This window comes from Panicum hallii, chromosome 9 (assembly GCF_002211085.1).
Source record: "Panicum hallii strain FIL2 chromosome 9, PHallii_v3.1, whole genome shotgun sequence".
In the NCBI taxonomy this organism is placed as follows: domain Eukaryota; kingdom Viridiplantae; phylum Streptophyta; class Magnoliopsida; order Poales; family Poaceae; genus Panicum; species Panicum hallii.
In genome coordinates, this window is record NC_038050.1 from 5,255,018 (window position 1) to 5,274,530 (window position 19,513).

Below are 19,513 nucleotides of genomic sequence, written 5' to 3' on the forward strand. Positions count from 1 at the left end.
TCTAAGTGTAACAAAATAGAAAAAAAACGAACCATGGCATGAACAAGTGAAATAACAGGCAGTCACAAATAACTAAATAAGCATCCAGGTTTGCACCCCTGAAGTTAACAACTCAACACAGACAACGTTCCAATAACAGCAGCAGCACCAGGAAAGTGTTACACAGAAGGATCACTTCAACCAGACAGCTCCACTAAAAACTACTCAACGACCAGGACTTACAACACAAGGGCACACAGAAGTGCAGTTTAAACTAAGATGCACATCATCTCTAGCCCCTCACTCCTTGGAGGACTTGTTGATCAAGGACTTGTGGATGTGCGGGATGACACCTCCACCTGCGATGGTGCCCTTGATGAGGGTGTCGAGCTCCTCATCTCCACGGATGGCCAGCTGAAGGTGGCGAGGGGTGATACGCTTGACCTTCAGATCCTTGCTAGCATTCCCAGCCAGCTCCAAAACCTCAGCGGTCAAGTACTCCAGGATGGCAGCGGAGTATACGGCTGCAGTAGCACCAACACGACCATTTGCCTGAGTCCTCTGCTTAAGTTGGCGGTGGATACGGCCAACAGGGAACTGAAAATGACATCAATCATAAACTTTAGCAAACTATTACCACAACTGTAGAGACAATAAACTCCGCATATAAAGACAACAACTGCCTAAATAAATCATGCCAAAGCTGAACACAAAAAATCAAACAACTCAAATCGATACACCAACCACCAATGCTAGATATTCAACGAGAAATGTCTGTTCAGTAACAGCACGTGAATAACAAACAGAACAAACATACATACATATGGTGGATCAATCACCAAAACAAAGTAAATATAGCGTGGACATGGAAATTTGGAGAAATGGAGGGACAGTAAATATTTGCGGAGAAGTTGAGTGGGGGGTGGGAGGTGGGCGGCGATGGCACACAGCTTCGTAGGGAAGGTACCCATCAGAAAAATAACCAGACAATCCATCATCATATCAACGAAAATTCTAGCCTATCCAAATTCATGTCATTCTCTTACACCTTTCCATCATCACAAATGTATATCACAAATCCCTACAACAGGACCTGTCAGAACCCACAGTAGCTTAACGTGCTAAAGCCCAAATTGAACGAACACAATCATGCAACCATCAGCCTACATGACACTGGCAGGCAGACTAACCTCTGCCCCAGATCTAAAATTTGGCCGAACAACAGAAGCCCTAAAATTTTAAAGTTCAGGCACAGCTAGCACGCCCAACCTTCACAAAGCCCATAGCTCATCGGATCCACGCGAAGAATCTAACAAGGAAGAGAGCACCTCTGCTCACCGTACGAAACCTCAGACCTAACCCGCGCGACCCGGGCGAGAACACACAAATCTAAACGCGCGCGCCCTAGGAGTAGTTCAAATCTAAACGCGCCAGCTACAGCCGCGCGCGCTAACGCGGCAGTTCAAATCTAGGCGCGCCCTAGCACCCGCGGCGCGCCGAAGCAAGCGAGCGGAAAGCAGAGCACACAAGGAAGCGGGGAGGCCGCGAGTCACCTGCAGGCCGGCGCGGGAGGAGCGGGAGACGGGGGCCTTCTTCCCCTTGTCCTTCTCCGCCGACTTGGCCGCCGTCGTCTTCGCTGCGAGCAGCCCCTTGCCTCCCTTCCCGGCCATCTCCTCAGCTCCGAGGGAAACTGATACCCTGCAGCGAACAGAACCAAATACGACGGCGCCGGGGCCGAATCAGCGCGGATCGGGGGGCGGATCGGGCGGATCTCGCCGCCGATTCCGGAAATCGAGCGGCGAATCGAGGGGGAAGGGTTCGGATAAGACGGGTCGGACGCGGGGCGAGCCCTTACCTTTCGCGAGTTTTCGCTTCCCTCCGACCCCTAACGCCACGCGAAACGAAATCGAGATTTTTTTTTCCGTCTCCTTGTGGGGCTTGGGTGCGTGGGGGTCTTAAGGACGTAACATTGTAACTAGCCCCTTGAGGTACGCGGATATTGTTGTACTTCCTGTTTAGTGCAGCTCGGTTTGGAACCGGAGCTACGTGTGCGGTTTGAGAAAAGAACAGGGTGTTTCTGTAAAATTCGAAAAGCTCAGGTCGTGGGTGGGTGGGTGTGGGGGGGTGGGAGGGGGGCGGCGTGGTTTCTTGAGGACGGCTGGGGACTTGCGCGGTTACTCCTGCGACGAAAATTTCGAAATGCCGCCGCCCGAGTGCCGTGACTGCCCGCGGGCCAGCTGCGAAAGGGCGGGAACCAGGAGGATTTCGCAAGGGCCTCTCCGGAAGATGGAGCTGTAGCCTGTAGGCGGGGATTTCCATTTCCTTGGGAGTTTGGGTAGTTACCAAACTGCCCCTCAGGGGTCGTTGACCTGCACCAGATGCAATGGTGACCTGTACGAATAATTGAAAAAGAAAAAAAATATTGGCACATCTTGTTTTGATGCAAATAAGTTTGAAGTAGGGCAGATTTGAAATAAGTTTGGCATTTACTTCCGTATCCCTTGTACCGGAACATAGCAAATGTGAAATCATAACTGAAATTTTATGATGCCGGTGATGGAGAAGTTGTCCCGGGATGAAGGTACAGAGTAAGAGTAAGGCTCGGTTTGGAATCTTGGAATTAAATCCCATTCTAATAATTATAATTTAAATATAAATCTATTAAAATAATATGATTATATATAGAATATATTTATATATTATTATTGGTCATACGACGAATATAATTATGTACTATATTTCTACTACAGAGAAGTAAGACAAAAAGCGTGCTATAAGCTACGGTAGAAACATAGTTTGATAGTGTATAGAATCGATTTCCATCTCCCATCCTAAGAATTTAGAATAAACCTATATCTAAATTTTAGAAAGTGGTGGGATATCAAATTATAAACCAAATAGGCTAGTTTATTAAGTAGATTTCAATTCCTTTAGGATCCAAATGGGCCATAAGTGTCATTCAAACAACCCGACAGCTCTTATAATTTGCATTCAGAGAAATATTTGCAAAATGACAAACAAAATGTAGCTGCTATCTCACAAGCAGCTGGAGGAACGGCAGACAACTGCCAAATCTGAGCGCCCCCGCCCCCCCCCCCCCCCCCCCAACCCCAAATTCAGATGTAATTGTAACAAATAGAATGAGAGAAAAGAAAACAAACCATGACATGAACTGAAGTAACAGGCAGTCGCAAATAACTAAATAAGCATCCAGGTTTGCACCACTGAAGTTAACGACTCAACACAGACACGATGTTCAAATAACAGAAGCAGCACCAGGAAAGCGATACACAGAAGGATCAATTCAACCAGACAGCTCCACTAAAAACTACTTGACGACTAGGACTTACAACACAAGGGCACACAGAAGTCCAGTTTAAACTAAGATGCACATCATCTCTAGCCCATCACTCCTTTTTTTTTTATAAAAGCCCCTCACTCCTTGGATGACTTGTTGATCAAGGACTTGTGGATGTGCGGGATGACACCTCCACCTGCGATGGTGCCCTTGATGAGGGTGTCAAGCTCCTCATCTCCACGGATGGCCAGCTGAAGGTGGCGAGGGGTGATACGCTTAACCTTCAGATCCTTGCTAGCATTCCCAGCCAGCTCCAGAACCTCGGCGGTCAAGTACTCCAGGATGGCAGCAGAGTAGACAGCTGCAGTGGCACCAACACGACCATTTGCCTGAGTCCTCTGCTTAAGTTGGCGGTGGATACGGCCAACAGGGAACTGGAAATGCATCAATTGTAAAAATTAGCAAATTCTGCATATGGAAACAAACAACGTTCAAACCCCTCTGACCAAACCATGTCAAAGCTGAACACAAACAATCAAACAACTCAATTTGGTGCACCTAACCACCAATGCTACATAGTCGAAAGAAATGGTTGGTCAGTAGCAGCATGTGAATAGCAAGCAGAACAAACATACACATGGTGGATCAATCACCAAAACAATGTACAGATATACTAAAGATATGGAAATTTGGAGAAATGAAGGGAAGGTTCATGTATCAGATACATGATTTCATTTTCATTTTTGACAACCATTGCCTATTTATCTACGGAGAAGGGAAGACTGCTTGATATGGCAGTTTCTCAACAGAAAAACAACCAGATAATCAATCCTACCCTTCATGTCAACCTCTTACACTTTGCCATCATCACAAATATATGCCACAAAGCCATACAGCAGAACCTGTAGAACTCACAGTTGCTTAACGTGCTAACGCCTAAATTGAACAGACACAATCATGTGCCCGCCAGTCTACATGACACAGGCAGGCAGAGCAACCAGGGATCCAGATCAAAAATTTGGCAGAACAACAGAAGCCCTAAGATTTTAAAAACCTGGCAAGATTAACGCGCGCAACCTTCCCAAAGCCACAGCTCAACCAACCCCCACGCGCGAATCTAAGAGGAAGACAGCACCTCTGCTAACCGTACGAAGCCTCAGACCTAAACCCGGGCGAGACACACAAATCTACACGCGCGCCCTAGCAGCAGTTTGAATAAACGTGCGAGCTACAGCCGCGCGCGCTAACGCGGCAGTTCAAATCTAGGCGCGCCCTAGCACGCGTGGGACGGCGCGACGAAGCAAGCGAGCGGAAAGCGGAGCACGCAAGGAACAGGGAAGGCCGCGAGTCACCTGCAGGCCGGCGCGGGAGGAGCGGGAGACGGGGGCCTTCTTCCCCTTGTCCTTCTCCGCCGACTTGGCCGCCGTCGTCTTCGCCGCGAGCAGCCCCTTGCCTCCCTTCCCGGCCATCTCCTCCGCTCCGAGGGAAACTGTGACCCTGCAGCGAACAGGACCAAATCGGACGGCGCGGGGGCCGATCAGCGCGGATCGGGTCGCGAATCGGGCGGATCTCGCCGCCGATTCGGGAAATCGAGCGGCGAATCGAGGGGGGCGGGTTCGGATAAGACGGGGGGTCGAGCGCCGCGGAAGGCCCTTACCTTTCGCGAGTTTTCGCTTCCCTCCGACTCCTCGCGCTACGCGAAACGAAAGCGAGATTTTTTTTTCCCCGGCTCCGCGTGGAGCTTGGTGTGTGGGGTTCTTATAGAAAAACATTGTAGCTAGCCCCTCGAGATACGCAGATATTTTCAGCTAGGCTTGTTTTGTGCGGTTCGGTTCGGAATCGTAGCTACATGTGCGATTTGAGAAAAGAACAAGGCGTTATTTGTAAAGTTCGAGAAACTCAGATCGTGGGCGGGTGGCTTCTTGACTCTTGAGGACGGCTGGGGACTCGCGTGGTTACTCCTGCGATGAAAATTTCGAAATGCCGCCCAAGTGCCGTAACTGCCCGCGGGCCAGCTGCTGGAAGGGCGGGAACCAGGAGGATTTCGCGAGGGCCTCGCGGGAAGATGGAGCTGTAGGCGGGGATTTCCTGGGTGTTTTTGGGCAGTTACCAAACTGCCCCTCAGGGGTAGTTAACCAGCAGCGGATGCAGATGCAGTGGTGAACAAGGACCGAAGAAAGACCTGTAGTACTAACTGAAAAGGAAAAATATTGGCACATCTTGTTTGATGCAAATAAGATTGAAATATGACAGATTTGAAATAAGTTTGGCCTTTACTTCTGTATCCAACGTATGGCAACATAGCAAATGTGAAATCAAATGAAATTTTATGTGGCTACTACTACATCACTATGCATATCCCGACACTCAACCAGGCCGTTCTGAACATCAGATGTGCAAAAGGATAAATTTTCGGGTGCTCTCCAAATCAACAGTTCCCTATAGCAATAATAGTTTTGGAGCAACTCTGTTTTATCAATCCGTATTCTTTCTAGTTTCTAATAGCTTCAGTTTTCTATAGAATTGAGGTCAGAAATGGATTGAACTATCCACACATTGTTACCTTTTCTCCAGAGGAATGCAGAAAATCAGTAAGCATCACATCATGAACTTTCCCCGGAGGTTGGATCAACCAGACATTGTCAATAACTTAGCTGACCACTTATCTGCTTGTATGTTTGATATCCTGCCTACTTGCCTCTGAATCGGATCGACAAGGCTGACCACTTATCTGCTTGTAAGTTACAACCAGTGCCACTGACAGTCCTGCAGCAAGCTCAGGGCTTAGCAAACTCCTTTCTCTCTTGCCTTCATCAAGTGACATGAGGTATTACTGTTCATAAAATGGGCAGCTGGGAATTTTAACTTCTAGCTTTCTAGAGCACTAGAGGGTCACCTCCCTGAATCTGCCACTGTAACAACTGCAAAGCAATTTCATATCTCACCACTTCTCCAATCCAGAATTTGGCATGTTTCGTGTACTTCCAAAAAAAGACTTGACCTGCCCTTTTCTGGTGCATTATTAAGGGCATCTGTACTCAATTGTGTCACTTCCCAAAGATTACTGGATAATTGTGTCACTTCCCAAAAATGGCACCATGTGTGAACGTGTGGCCAATGCTGACAACAGCATATTCACCTGCGATAATTGAGAAGGATTACAGTACATCAGGTATTCACTGCAACAACGTGCTTCAACTTAAAGCCATTCAAACACGATTACCATGCTCTTTTTTATGAGAAATCATATGATGCACAAAAATACTACTACGCTACTCTGCTAATGAGGCTGATATCCTAATGTGCATCCCAGCACCGGCAAAGTTAGTGGAGAAGAGAGATGTCCATGGCCAGTGCCAGCATTTGTCATATATGAAAGTTTGTGGATAGTGAACGGATAAACATGAACTTTGACTTTTAATAAGGACAACACAGTGTCTGAATAAGTTTCAATGAGCACTTCTTTGTGTGCGGGCATGTTAAGGATACTATTCAACAGCCCACAACTTCCCATGGTATTATAGTTTCTCATTTCTAATTTCCAGATTGGTATAGGAGTCCAGGCACAGCATTGCCACTGAAATGCCCAGTTGAATTATAGTCTGGAAGATAGGTTACCATCATCCTTAAGTTCAGCTAAATATATCAGGAAAACATTGTAGTATGATGGGTTGGTGTAATCTTAAGTATACCATGTGCACAGAATTAATGCCAGTGTTTTTTCACTGGAAAACGATGGGGCAAAGAATCACTACCTTCAATCAGTTAGATTATAAAATGTGATTGTAGTTGCCAGATCACTGGATTGCCGGAATGGCTTGGTTCCATGGTTAGTCATAATCGTCACATCAGGTCAACAATCAATTCAAGTTCGCACCATGAAACTGCAACAGACAAAAAAAACACAGACACACATCACTTTAGTTGCAAATTTTGCTACCACTTACAAGTGGAAGGGCTATGAATTCATCTGGATGTACAAGGCTAGAGAGTTGCTCTTCTGGTCCAAGTACAGCGAAGTCAGGATTTGAAGTCTTAAAAACATTAAAGACCCAGACATTTCACAAGACAACATGCAGATAACATAATTTGAGACTTGTACTGTCAGTAAACATTGTAGAAATTTCTTCCAAAATTTCAGAAGGAAAGTTGAAAGTAGAGTTATTAAACGACAATACTAGCATTACACTATGAGCATGATTGAGTTCACTGCCATGTAGCTGTTGAATGGTAAAACCTTTGAATCCCAGTACGAAATGAACATGTTGGCACACTTTATTCAGACAAGCAGAGATGACCAAAGTGTAAACAGTGTCCTAGTATACTTGAAACTTACATTAAACAGTATAGCTAACAGAAGCTGATTTCTTCTCAATAAATGTAGAGCATACTGCACCAAATTTTCCACTTCAACTCCAGGGTAAAAGAAAAGGTAATAAACACGGTTCAGTTCAACATAAACTTTCTGTAAGGCGTATTTCCAGTTCTACTAGTCAATAGGAAAAACAAAACATTATTCAGTAAACTAAAAAAACTCTGACCCTCATGCCCCAAGTGGAAATAGCAGTAACTTTTCATGAAATGTACAATATGTTATCCATTCCTTAGAAGAAAGAAGCTGCTTGCATTTTGAAACATGTATTATAAGTGGTACTCTTACCTTGCATCTGAAGCAACAACATCAACATCCGAAATTACTAGCACCTGCTGATTTTCTCACTCCTTTTCTTTCCATGTTCTGCCTCACTTTGTCACTGTGGTTCAAATGACCTCCAGCCGCATAAAGTTCGAAAGCAAGACATATCCACTTTCCTCTGCTGGATCAAGATGAAGAAGTTCTTTTGAAGCAATCTCTGCAACTTCAGCATTTTGACAAGCCAAACTTGCATTTAAAATGGAGCCCTATATTGACCCCGACTTGGCCTCATTGGCATCCTCCTAGCCAAAGCTAAAGCATCAGTCAGCCTACCTGATCGTGCAAGAAGATCAACTATACACCCAAAATGTTCTATTCCTGGTTCAATACTGTATCTTTGCTTCATAGCGTCAAAAATCCTGCATCCTTATCCAGCAGGCCAGCATGATTGCATGCACTGAGAACAGCAAGAAATGTGACACCATTAGGCGCTACAAACTCAGCTTGCATCTTCCAATATAGATCCAATGCTTCAGTTCCATGGCCGTTGAATGCAAGGCCAGAGATCATAGCTGTCCACAAGGTAACATCTTTGTCCAAAGCCTTCTCAAACACAGAATAAGCTCCCCTCACATTTCCACATTTGCAATACATGTCTACAAGAGCAGATGCCAAGAATGCATCCTGGAGCCCAAATCCTTTCACCACCCAACCGTGGATACTCCTTCCATGATTCAATGATCCATTACCTGTGGCTGCAGAGATCAAGGTAACAGCAGTCACTTTATCAGGATTTACTCGACTGGCAAGCATATCATTAAATAGTTCAATCATTGCACTGAAATCTTCGAGTCTCGCGAATCCAGCGAGAAGTGCTTTCCAGGATATTAGATCTCTGGAAGGCACCTCAAAGAAATATTTGCAGGCAAGGTCCAACTTGCCAGCATTCACGAATCCTGCAACCATTGTATTCCACGAAATGACATCATTCATTCATTCTCGTCAGCTTCACCAAAGACTCATAGCTGCATCCATTTCCCCACATTTTGCATACATATCCAAAAGAGCATTCATTAGAATCAATCCCCAATCTCCTGGATGGATCCTCCGCATGACAACGCCATGAACAGACCTCCCGAGAAGTGCATTCTTAAGGCGCCCGCAGCAAGTGAGCAGAGCAACAGCTGTATACTGATCCACAGCAATCCCCCTCGACACCGTATCACGGAAAAACAGCAGAGCCTTCCCGGTGCACCCTTGATTCACATACCCAGACAGCATGATGTTGCAGGACGCCGCGTCCGACACTGGCGTTGAACAGAACATCAGCTCGACCGTCTCCACATCGCCGGAGTCGAGGTACATCTTGATCAGCGAGTTCCGCACGTACGCATGCGAGTGCAAGCCACTCGTAACGACATGGGCGTGCACCTGCCTCCCCGCTGGCAGGCGCTCCACCGACCTCAGCAGCGCGAGGAATGTCCGCTCGTCGGGGTGGACAGACGACGCGAGCATGGACCGGTAGAGAGCCGCCGCCCGGCGCGCCGAGGAGGAGGAGTCGCGTGCCTCCGCCGCCGCCGCGGAGAGCATGAGGTTGTAGATGTAGAGGTTGGGGCGGGGCGTGAAGTGGCGGAAGAGGAGCTCGGCCTCGCGCGCGAGGCGCGGGGAGGAGACGGCGGTGGCGAAGTGGAGCAGCCGCTCATGGGGAACGTCTCGAAGGCGAGGCCGAGGCGGAGCAGGTGGACGAGGATGGCCCGGAACGGCGCCGCCCCGCGGCAGCGCGCTCCAGGAGGACCAGCGCCGGGTGGCCCAGCCGCAGCGAGACGGTCGGGTCCCACGCGCGCCCCGCGGCGGCCATCGCGAGCAGTCGGGCCTGCCCTCGGGAGGGAGGCGCCAGGGGGTTCGAATCTCGGCGCGGTATCAGGCTACCGGGAGAATCCGCTAGTTGCGGACAAACCGTTGTCCGGCCGCCGGCGCCGCCGCGGCCGGCCGAGTGGCTTGGCGGCGGAGCCGGCGATGGTCGGCTGTGACGACGAGGAGGCGCCGAGTGTGGTGGGCAGGCCGCCCAACTTGTCATGGGCCCAGCCAACTCACGAAGCCCTTGAAGGGACCGAGTACTTTCGTTTATCCAGTGGAAGCCCAAGTACTTCCTAGGCCAGACCAAGTAAATTCTGGACATTCACGTAAGGAAAAGTCCTTTTTAGCCCCTGAGTTTAGAATCCGCATTTCATCTTTAGACTACGAAACCGTCCGTTTATACGTTTAAATTTCTTGACTTGTGATACCGGATACATGATTTTTCTAACTGATTTATTTTAGTGATTTTTCTCTTTTACTTTTATATTTATTTAGACTGAATCTTTAAAAAATTATAGTAAATCAAAAAATAATAACAAACTAGAAAATTCAAAAATTTTAACTTCACACGATTAGATGTATGCAGTGAATATGATATGATATAATTTAGTAAAAATATTTTATTTTATTTTTAGATATATATTTTTTCTGTAATTAATTTATAGCTAAAGTTTTTATGGTCCATAAAATATTTATGATAAACTAATCGTTATATGCATGGGCCGGTGGCGGTAGGCGGCGGAGCTCCAGTTCCGCCCCCTTGCGCCCCCTTGCGATCGAGACAAGAGAGAGGCCGATGAGGCAGAGGAGAGGAGAAGGTCCGGCTGGATCGATTCGATCCAGTGGATTCTAATCGGTTGGGTAGAGAGGCAAAACGGGCAGATCAGGTGACCTGTAAAACGAAAAAGAAAAAGAAATACGAAAAAGAAATTCGCGAAATCGAGAAAAAGAGGAGAAATATCCTGAATCAAAACAATTCGCGTTGACGACGAGGAGGTGACGTCGAGTGTGGTGGGCAGGCTGCCCAACTTGACATGGGCCCAGCCAACTCATGGAGCCCTTAAAGGGCCCGAGTTTGTAGGCCCAGACACTTTCCTTGATCCAGTGGAAACCCAAGTACATCCTAGGCCAGACCAAGTAAATTCTGGGCCTTCTCTCAAAAAGAAAGTGAATTCTTGGGCCAGAAATTTTGAAATTTTTCGACGCGTCTCCCAGAAGAAGGAAAGAGATGAATAAGAACAGCAGCAGGGGAAACGCCCCGTTCGCCGTCGCCCGCGCGGAATCAGCCCCCGGCAGCGTACAAGCTGCGAATCGACCCCCGTCTCCTTCCCGTCGAACCAACCGCCACCCCTCCACGCTTGTATCTGCCGCCGCCACCCACACGCGATCCCGCCGGCATGTGCCGGGAGAGAGAAAGATCTCCGGCTCGTGCCTGGACCGGCGGCCGCTCGAGCTCGCCGGGGCGTGGGGCGTTGCGTGGCAGATCGGCAACAGTGAGCGGCCGCGGAGACAGATCCGCATCCTCCCCCCGCGGCCCGCGCGCGTAGGTTGGGCGACAGGGGTGTAGTGGGGGTGGCGCGCGTGCTCCTCACCGGTCGCTCTCGGTTCCCGTCTCCCCCGAGACTCCTGGCCGTGGCCGCCCCATCAACTGGTCGCCGTGATTCTACGTGCGGAGATTGGATCGAGAACAGGTCAGTTCAATTCGAGCCAGCCAGCTCGTTCCAGAAGCTGCCCCTGCTGTCCTGCAGCCTGCAGGCGTGCAGGGCTGAGTCATGGTCTCGGCAGGGGAGCACCGTCCTGGTGGAGTTGTTCCTGTGGAGCGATCGATCTGGTGATGATCCTGGTCCTCGATGCGTCACGTTGATGCGAACCCAAAAACAAAAGAAGAGGATGGGGGCGAATGCATTGAGCAGTTTGTAGTATACTCCTCAAAGATTGATACGGAGTGGTAGCACATAAAGGATTATGTCCAGACACACCATGATCGGGGCGATGCCGGTGTTTGTCAAGATCTAGAGAGAGAGGTAGGAGGATCCACTGCCACAGTGTCTTTGCCAAGGACGCATGTCTACGTGCAAGTGGGCGACGCATAACGTTCAAGGATCGGAACCGTATCGTCGGACACGGGATCCCAGTGACTTTCGGTGATACGGCGCCGAGCCGAGGCAGGCGTATCCGTTCGGTACACCGGTATGACGCACATGCCTTTGCACGCACCACAGTACTTTTTTCTCGCGCAGATTCTCATTCTGAACTGAAGTGCCAGTAGCAAATCCGCCGAACCACCGCACCGTGGCTTTAGCTTATGCTAGTATGGCGTGGCCCGTGTGGACCAGCCCGAAACGCCTCTATGCAGAGGGAAGTGGTGGATCCTATCGGATCGAGAGAGCACTGCTGACTGCTCTGAACTCTGGAGCGAGGGAACAGCTTCAACTGCGCCAGGTCTGATCCTCAACGGAATGCATGCGGGAACTGCCCGTGCACGGGCTCGGACCAGTCAGCACCCGGCCCCGCGCGCGCGGGCGCCTGACGCCATCACACGTCAGCGCCGCCCCCGCAAACCGTCGGGTCGAGGGCGAGCCGCCAGGCCTGCCGACTAGGTAGATCACGGCGGACGCCAGTGTTCGGTTACCGTTGCCGCCGTACCATGTGAGCCGCTGCAGGTCCCGGGTCTCAGGTCAGGTCAGGCGATGCCGCACCGCGGCGGGACGAAAGCGGAAAGCCAGGCAGGTTGGGCCGGCCGAGGGCAGCTTCGACGCCGCTGGGCCCCGGGCGCACTGGCTCTTCCGCCACCCCGGCTGACTGCCATGGTTGTGGTCCACGGCTGGAGATGGCCGCACTGCACTGGCCGTCCGGGGAAGTGGCAGTCGCCCATGCCCGGGGAGTAGTCTAGTCATGGTCCGTTGATGGGCGCACGTGGGCGTGTCCCCTCTCGCGCCCGCCGGCCGGCCGGCCGGCCGGCCCGCGTGGGCGCCGCTTCACGTGCCCTCGCGCGTCGGCGGTCGGCCTCGCCCGTACGTCGTCGTCGCCGCCGCCGCCGCCGGCCGCGACGCTTTCGTCCGAGCCACCACCGATCCAGGCGCGCGCGCCGGGGCCGAATCCAAGTTCGATCCGCTCGTTTCGTCGGCGCATGCACGCGCGGCGTGGCGGAGCGCTCCGATCGGGCCCCGCCCATACGCGCGCGGGTCCGGAGCGTGGTGGCGCGACGCGACGCGGCCCGCTGCCGCTTGCGCTGCGTTGCACGCTCGGTGCTGCCAGGATGGGAGAGCGGGCGGGCGGGGTGCACGGTAGGGTCGCGCTGCGCTCCGGGGGGTTGTTCATGTGCCCGTGCTGGTTGGGAAAGGTGCACCTGCACGTACCGCGGTCCGGTCTCCCGAGTCGCCGCCGGCGCGCGGTCCCCCTCTGCAGGTTCAGTCCCTGGCCATGCCAGCATGTGTGGTTCTCGCCGAGCCTGTGGTTGGATTCAGCCATTCAGGGCCGTAGAGTGGCAGGCAAGCGCATACAGAAGCTGCACAGGACCCCGGATCTTACTTGATTTGCACCTAGTGGTTGCTAAGTATGACGGGAGTGCAGCTTTTGCAAGTTCAGTTTTTTTCTAAAAAAAAGAAGAAAATATGCAGAGGATCAATTTGTTTTGTGCTTGTTGGTGTCTTCTTTGGGTGGCATTTTCTTTATTACTAGCACAACGCCCTTGCATTGCTATGGATAATATAAATTTTATCCGAATGTATATAAGACTACCAACGTTATACTCTTTTACTCCATATACAGACCATGACGCGACCGCGTGAATTATTGATTGTTCGGGTTCTAATTGAGATTCCGATTAATTTGTCCGGACTCCTATTAGAATTCCGATTAATTTATTCGGATTCTAATTAGTATTCCGATTGACGGACCAAGAAATTATTGTTTACTTTAGAAATAGTAGAGATAGATATAGAGATGTAAATCATGCCGTTTTATCTTCGGTTGATACCGAAATTCAAGGTAAAAACCTTCCCTCTCGTGTCGACACCATCTTTTAGTAGATTGGTAGGGTTAAGAAATTACTGCACGTATTCCGTGGAATACCAATATGGATTGAAAATCTTCCTTCATATTGTCTGCTATCTTCCATCTCTTTATTTCCTACTTTTCATTCTTCACAAAAATTCCCATCAAATTTCTTTGTTGACTAAGACTACACGGATTAAATGCGCATATATAGCTTGGGCACTAATACCAGTCTAGACAAAATGAAATGGCATAGGCCCTGTTTGTTTCCGCTTCTCTCAGCCACGCTTAGATAATAATCTAAGCGAAGATTTTCTCGCTTATCGCTTTTCAATTCTCATAGTTCAAACCTCTGAAGCAGCTTACCACATAAGCGAAAGTAAGCAAAAATAAATAGAGCATTCGGTGGAATTATCGTTTATTTTCACCAATAAATTGATTATAATCGGAAACAAACGGAACCATATAAGTGGGTTATTATATGTCCTTTGATCCTCAACTACCATGTGCGTCAAAGATTTTAACTTCTGAGCATGAATTGCCCTAAAAATTACGAGACACAAATCAGAAAAATAGCTGCACCTATCTTGAGTTGGGAAGTTTTTTTAACGAACAACACTCGACGAGTACGTTTTTATTGATATAGCAGAAAAAAATACAAGATTATAACCCCAGAAGGCCATAACTAGGAAAAAGAAAAAAAGCCACTCGACGAGTGCAACGAGATGCTGTCATCCGGGGGCGCGGCTCGGCTGTTTTGATGGGGTTCTTGGAAACAGAGCGACACTATTTGTCTTCTTGACGGCGACCTAGTAAACGAACTTGCGACTCAGAGTACTAAGGCGGGCGTGGCAAGGCCCCCGCGAGTGGTGTTTTCGGCGAGGCGACGAGCGAGGTAGAGTCCAACGGTGTGTGTGGCGAGACCCCGCGCATTGAGTTATCGCGGTGGCGACTGCGAGGCAACCTGTGTGTGGTCCGGATCCGGTGTTTTCACCCTGTCGGATGGTGTGTGGTGTGGCAGCGACACTACGGCGGTGGGTCCCGTATGGCGGTGGCCTTCTTCGGGTGAGGTGCGGTCTGTTTCTCTCGTTTCCCTATCGGCGCGGGGTCGTACCCGACGGCGACTTCATGTGTTGGAGAAGGTTGTTAGCCGCGGCGGCTAGGCTTTCGTTTCTGCCCGTGTTGCCCAGCAGAGTGGTCTCGTCCGTGTCGATATCCCAATCTGACTGGGCTAAGTTGTCTCGTGGAGACAAGTGGTGTAGCTTGTGTCGACGTCCCAAGCTGAACAGCTTGAGTTATTTGAGTTGAGTTGAGTTTGACGCGTGTTGATGCCCCAATCCAACCCGCCGGAGTTGAGTCGAGAAGTTGAATATAGATGGACATATTACATCACGAGAAAACCGTCGCATGATCGACCTTGATCTTTGCTTTGCACCATAAACAAATCTCGACAGGGGACATCTCTAAGCATAACATGATATGATTACTTGTGTTCTTGAGTCGGGAAGTTGAATATAGATGGACATATTACACCACGAGAAAACCTTCGCATGATCAACCTTGGTCTCTGCTTTGCACCATAAACAAATCATAACATGATATGATTACTTGTCTCTTCCAAACCACAAAGCGTACACATTCCAATCGCTGGCCAGTTTTTTCTTCAAAAGTTGGCCAGTTGGTTGGATTCTGCTTTTGTGTAAGATCCGGGATCACTGTAGCCGGATCATCACCGAAGTGGCGCTTTGCCTATGGCGCGACGCAGTGATGGCGGAAAGCTATACGCACGCTCGATCGATCGGCGGCCGGGCCGGCAGCGAGTGGGCGTCGACGGCGACAGGAGATCTCTCGTCGCGACGGCGGTGCGGGCGCGTCATGCCGATCGGTGGCGCGCCGTACGCGCCGGTCTCGGGATCTAGGGATAGCGATCGCGACGCCACGCGCGCCTCGCGGTCGTCGCTGGACGCTGGCGCAGAGGAGTGCGCGCGCGATGTGGCGTCGCTTGGCGAGGTGCGCGCGCCGGCGCGAGTGCGGCCGCGTGCTCTGGGCTGCGCTATTGGCAGGCAGGCAGGCACGGCAGGTCGGCCATGCTCGCTCCACACTCCACATCTCCACTTGCTCACGCCGTGCCCCCTTTTGCTCTGCTTTCGTCGCGTCGATCAGTGGTCGCTCCGTATCCTGGCGGTAGCTAGCTCGTGTCGTTCTAGTGGGGGTTCCAAATTCCCAATCGGTTGGGGGTCCTGTTTGGACTGAAGAGCTCCTAAAATTCAGGCACATGAGGTTCAGAACCGCCCAGTTAGTACACTGTACACCGCGATCGGGATGTCAACGGAACGGTATCGATTGGGTTTTTCCTTTTCTTTTAAACACTGTCGTCTGAACCGTAACCAGCAGCGCCACTGTACGATGTAGAAAAAACCCGGCGAGAGCGAACTGTTGGCGCGCGGACGCCGCCACCGTACACAAGGGGTTTTCTAAACAGGAGGCTTGAAGTCAACCAAGAGAGAATGAGAGAGAGAGACTCATAGACAGAATCAAAAAGAAAAACTGCTGCTCCTCCACTACGCTGGAGTCGTACGATCCACATTCCTTCGCGGAAGAAGAAATCCAACAGGGCGGTACCGCCGCGCCCGTCGCCTGCCGCGCATGGGTTCCCTCGACCTCCTGCCCGCCCGCGACACCGGGGCGTGCCCCCCTGACGCCCCTGCGCCGCGGCGCGCGGACAGGACACCCTGCAGCGCGCAGCTTGCCCGGGTCAGCCGCGGTGGTGTAGAACCACGCCGTTTTTTCCAATCTGAAACGGGGACACGTTTCCCAGCGCGCGCCTGCCGTTGCCAAGAGGAGGAGAGTGGAAGAATGAGCTGCATGCCGAGCTGGCGTGCCGCTGCGCCGGTACGAGAAGCTTGCTGGCGCGGGCGGCCGGCGTGCAGGCTTCCCATGACATTTTCTTGGATCGTGCTGGTCCTGTGATCCGTCATCTATCAGTGTGCGTGTACCGTGCGGTGGCTAGGCAGGGCAGGAATCGCGCGGGCACATGCAATGGACGGAGGCTGGAGCGTATTTCTAGGCCACTCAGGTAGATGCGAGCATTGTCCACTTGTCTAGGGCTAGATCGATCGCTCGAGGGTCATGCATGCAAGTAGATTAGTGGGGTATTTGCGTGTGTCTCTAATCCCAACCACGCCGTTGCGTCTTGCAATGAAGAGGCCGGAGGGGGAAGATGATGGTGCCAATCATGCACGCCCATGATTGAATTGGCTACTAGGAGGAGGTGCCCCCAAACTGATCGATCGCTGGCCCGGCCGGACGACGGCCGGCCGTCTCGTCCCGAACAACAGACGCTTCGCGCTTACGTGGTCGGTCCCTGCAAGTACTCTGCTTGTTGGCTTGTTGCTATACGCAGTAGTACCACTGGTTCGTTGCTCTTCTGTTGCTATGTTGCACTCGTACCTCAGCCAATCAGGTTCAGGTCATCATGCAACTCATGATCACGACCAAAAGTACCAACTCGAACGGTTAAAAGGTACTCCTACTAGTACTTTATAAACTAAAACAAATCATCCACTAATCACCAGCAGCGTATATGGTCAACGATGATCGAGGTGATGGCATGATGGCACAAGATCCCCGAAGAAAAAGAAGAAGAAAACTACGCGCATCGGGATCCGTTCAAGCGAGTGTACACGCAGCTACCTAGCGCTAGGCTCTAGGCCTGCGCGCCGCCGCGCTCGCGTCGCGGACTCGCACGGCGCCGGGCATGGATCGACCGGCCCGGCACGCGCACGGAGGCGCGGGCACGGAAGCTGGGGAGGGTTCCGGGGCGGTGGGGCGCAGCGGCCCGGGGCACATGGCCCTGGGTTTCAACGCGCCGGCGACACCCACTACACCCACCCACATGCCGGCGCTGCCCCCCTCCCCTTCCGCTATCTTTCTATACCCCACCCGCACCCGAGCGCACCGGGCGTTCTCGTACGAGCCGATGCCGCGCGGCCGGGCGATCGCCGCCAATAATATACTCGCCGGCCGGCGTTTTCTTCGGTCGCTTTACTCTGTGTGTTTGTGTGTGTGATCATGGCCGCTATTATTATGCTAGCCGGTGTCGAGGCTTTCCCGGGGGGCACCACCATTTCGGCCAGGAATTCTCGTGGATTTGCGATCGATGTCGCTAGCCGGCTGCTCCTGTACAAGCACTTGGTTTAACCAAGCACTGCCATTTTAATTTTTTTTTGGTGACCAACTGGCCATGTCCATCGCCGTCTGGAACAGGGTGATCATTTTAGGATGGCAAACACAATTTTCAAGTTTTTTTGGCAAGATCTGCGTTCCGACCTGTCCACGAAATTTGAGTTTTTTTTGGTATATCTGAAAGAAACCCGTTCCTAAATCCAGCCAAGAATTTCCTGACGTTGGATCCAAGCGCTGCTGCATGCTTGCCTCTTTGAGTAACCAACCATTCTGCCCGGGCTGCTGTGTCAGTACGTACAGTGCGTTTTCCTTTCTTTTTTCTCCCCTGCCTAGCGGGTTGTAACTTTTTTTAAAGCCTTTCGTTAGCAGGGCATGGTGGGCTGGAGAATGATTGGGGGCCAAGAAATACCGCTAGCCCGGCCGTTCCATTGTGCTAATCCTCATTCGATTAATAATTATTCGACTAAACTGTAAACAATAATCATTCCGGAATATGGTCGCGTGGCGCTGGGGAATCCGTCCCGCGCCCACATGCGCGCCGGCGTGGGGCCGACACCTGAGTTGACCTGCCCCCACCCCTCCCGGCATGTGGGCCCCGCCGCCCTGGAGGCCTGGAAATCCAACTACTCCGTCCTCCTCCCCTCCCCCCCCCCTCTCTCTCTCGCGCTGGCCGTGAAAGCAAGCAACTGTTCTTGTTTCACCCTCCAGCTGTCGCCGTCTCCGTTCAGACAGGCATTTCCTTTTGGCAAACCCGTCTGTGCCGGCTGGGTTGCTTCATCTTTTTGCCTTACCAGAATTTTTTCTTTTGCAGTGAAGTGGAGACAGCAGCGGCTTTTGTCTGTCCCTGTCGACGTTATCATCAGGTTCCTGGTCGTGTAACCAGCGTTTTTGCAGTGACACCGACGGTTACGGTAATGCTGAGCAAGTGCACCAGGGATAAGGATGGATCGCGCAATTTTGACGGCAGCAATGATGGTGCTCAAAGACAAAGAGGTTTCCAAGATGGTGTCAAGTCGTAACGGCCGTGTTGACGGTATGGGAATCGCACATCTGAAAAGTGGATGGCAGACAGCCGGAGAAATCCGGCAAGTTCGGTGATTGGGGTGGTAAAATCTGAAGGCTCATCCATGAGAGGCGACTAATCAGGACAGTGAAACCTTTTCACCAGCTTGCACCCAAGCAGTACAAAAAAGTCCGGTAAATCTCTACCGAGTTCCCTGTTTCGAAATTCCGGCACAATCGTCACCGAAGCGGATTCTGACAGAGAGAAAGGAACGAGGTAGATCCTGCTGCGCGGTGGGACCTGACAGGTGGGGAGATCGGCATCATCGGGGCCCCACAAGCCGGCATGGCCCACCAACTGAAGCCCGTGGGCTCGGCGGTGAAAATCATCCGGTTTATACTACAGGGGAAAGGAGGAGTTGGAGGGGCGGTGACGTCAGGCTGCGCATCACGCATCGGGCACCGGCAAAATCGGCGCGGTCCAGCTCATCCTGCGACACGTGTCGGCGCCTGGTCTGCAGGGTGGCCCGGCCTGCATATGGGCTCCGTTCACTTGTCCG

The 19,513-nt window shown here is 51.2% G+C and overlaps 2 protein-coding genes and 1 pseudogene across 2 annotated transcripts; all 3 read right to left on the reverse strand.

Moving 5' to 3' along the window:
* Positions 1-39: 39 nt before the first annotated feature.
* Positions 40-1,986, reverse strand: LOC112877850 (probable histone H2A variant 3). Its single transcript, XM_025942225.1, has 3 exons — positions 1,835-1,986; positions 1,533-1,677; positions 40-576 (listed from the first exon to the last, which is right to left on the reverse strand). Exons 2-3 carry the CDS (start codon positions 1,647-1,649, stop codon positions 280-282), a joined length of 414 nt encoding a protein of 137 aa, XP_025798010.1. The 5' UTR covers positions 1,650-1,677; positions 1,835-1,986; the 3' UTR covers positions 40-279.
* Positions 1,987-3,142: 1,156 nt separating this feature from the next.
* LOC112877851 (probable histone H2A variant 3) lies at positions 3,143-5,083 on the reverse strand. Its single transcript, XM_025942226.1, has 3 exons — positions 4,935-5,083; positions 4,630-4,774; positions 3,143-3,711 (listed from the first exon to the last, which is right to left on the reverse strand). The coding sequence occupies exons 2-3, from the start codon at positions 4,744-4,746 to the stop codon at positions 3,415-3,417; spliced, it is 414 nt and encodes a 137-aa protein (XP_025798011.1). The 5' UTR covers positions 4,747-4,774; positions 4,935-5,083; the 3' UTR covers positions 3,143-3,414.
* Positions 5,084-5,529: 446 nt separating this feature from the next.
* Positions 5,530-9,990, reverse strand: LOC112877065 (annotated as a pseudogene).
* Between the last annotated feature and the right edge of the window lie 9,523 nt (positions 9,991-19,513).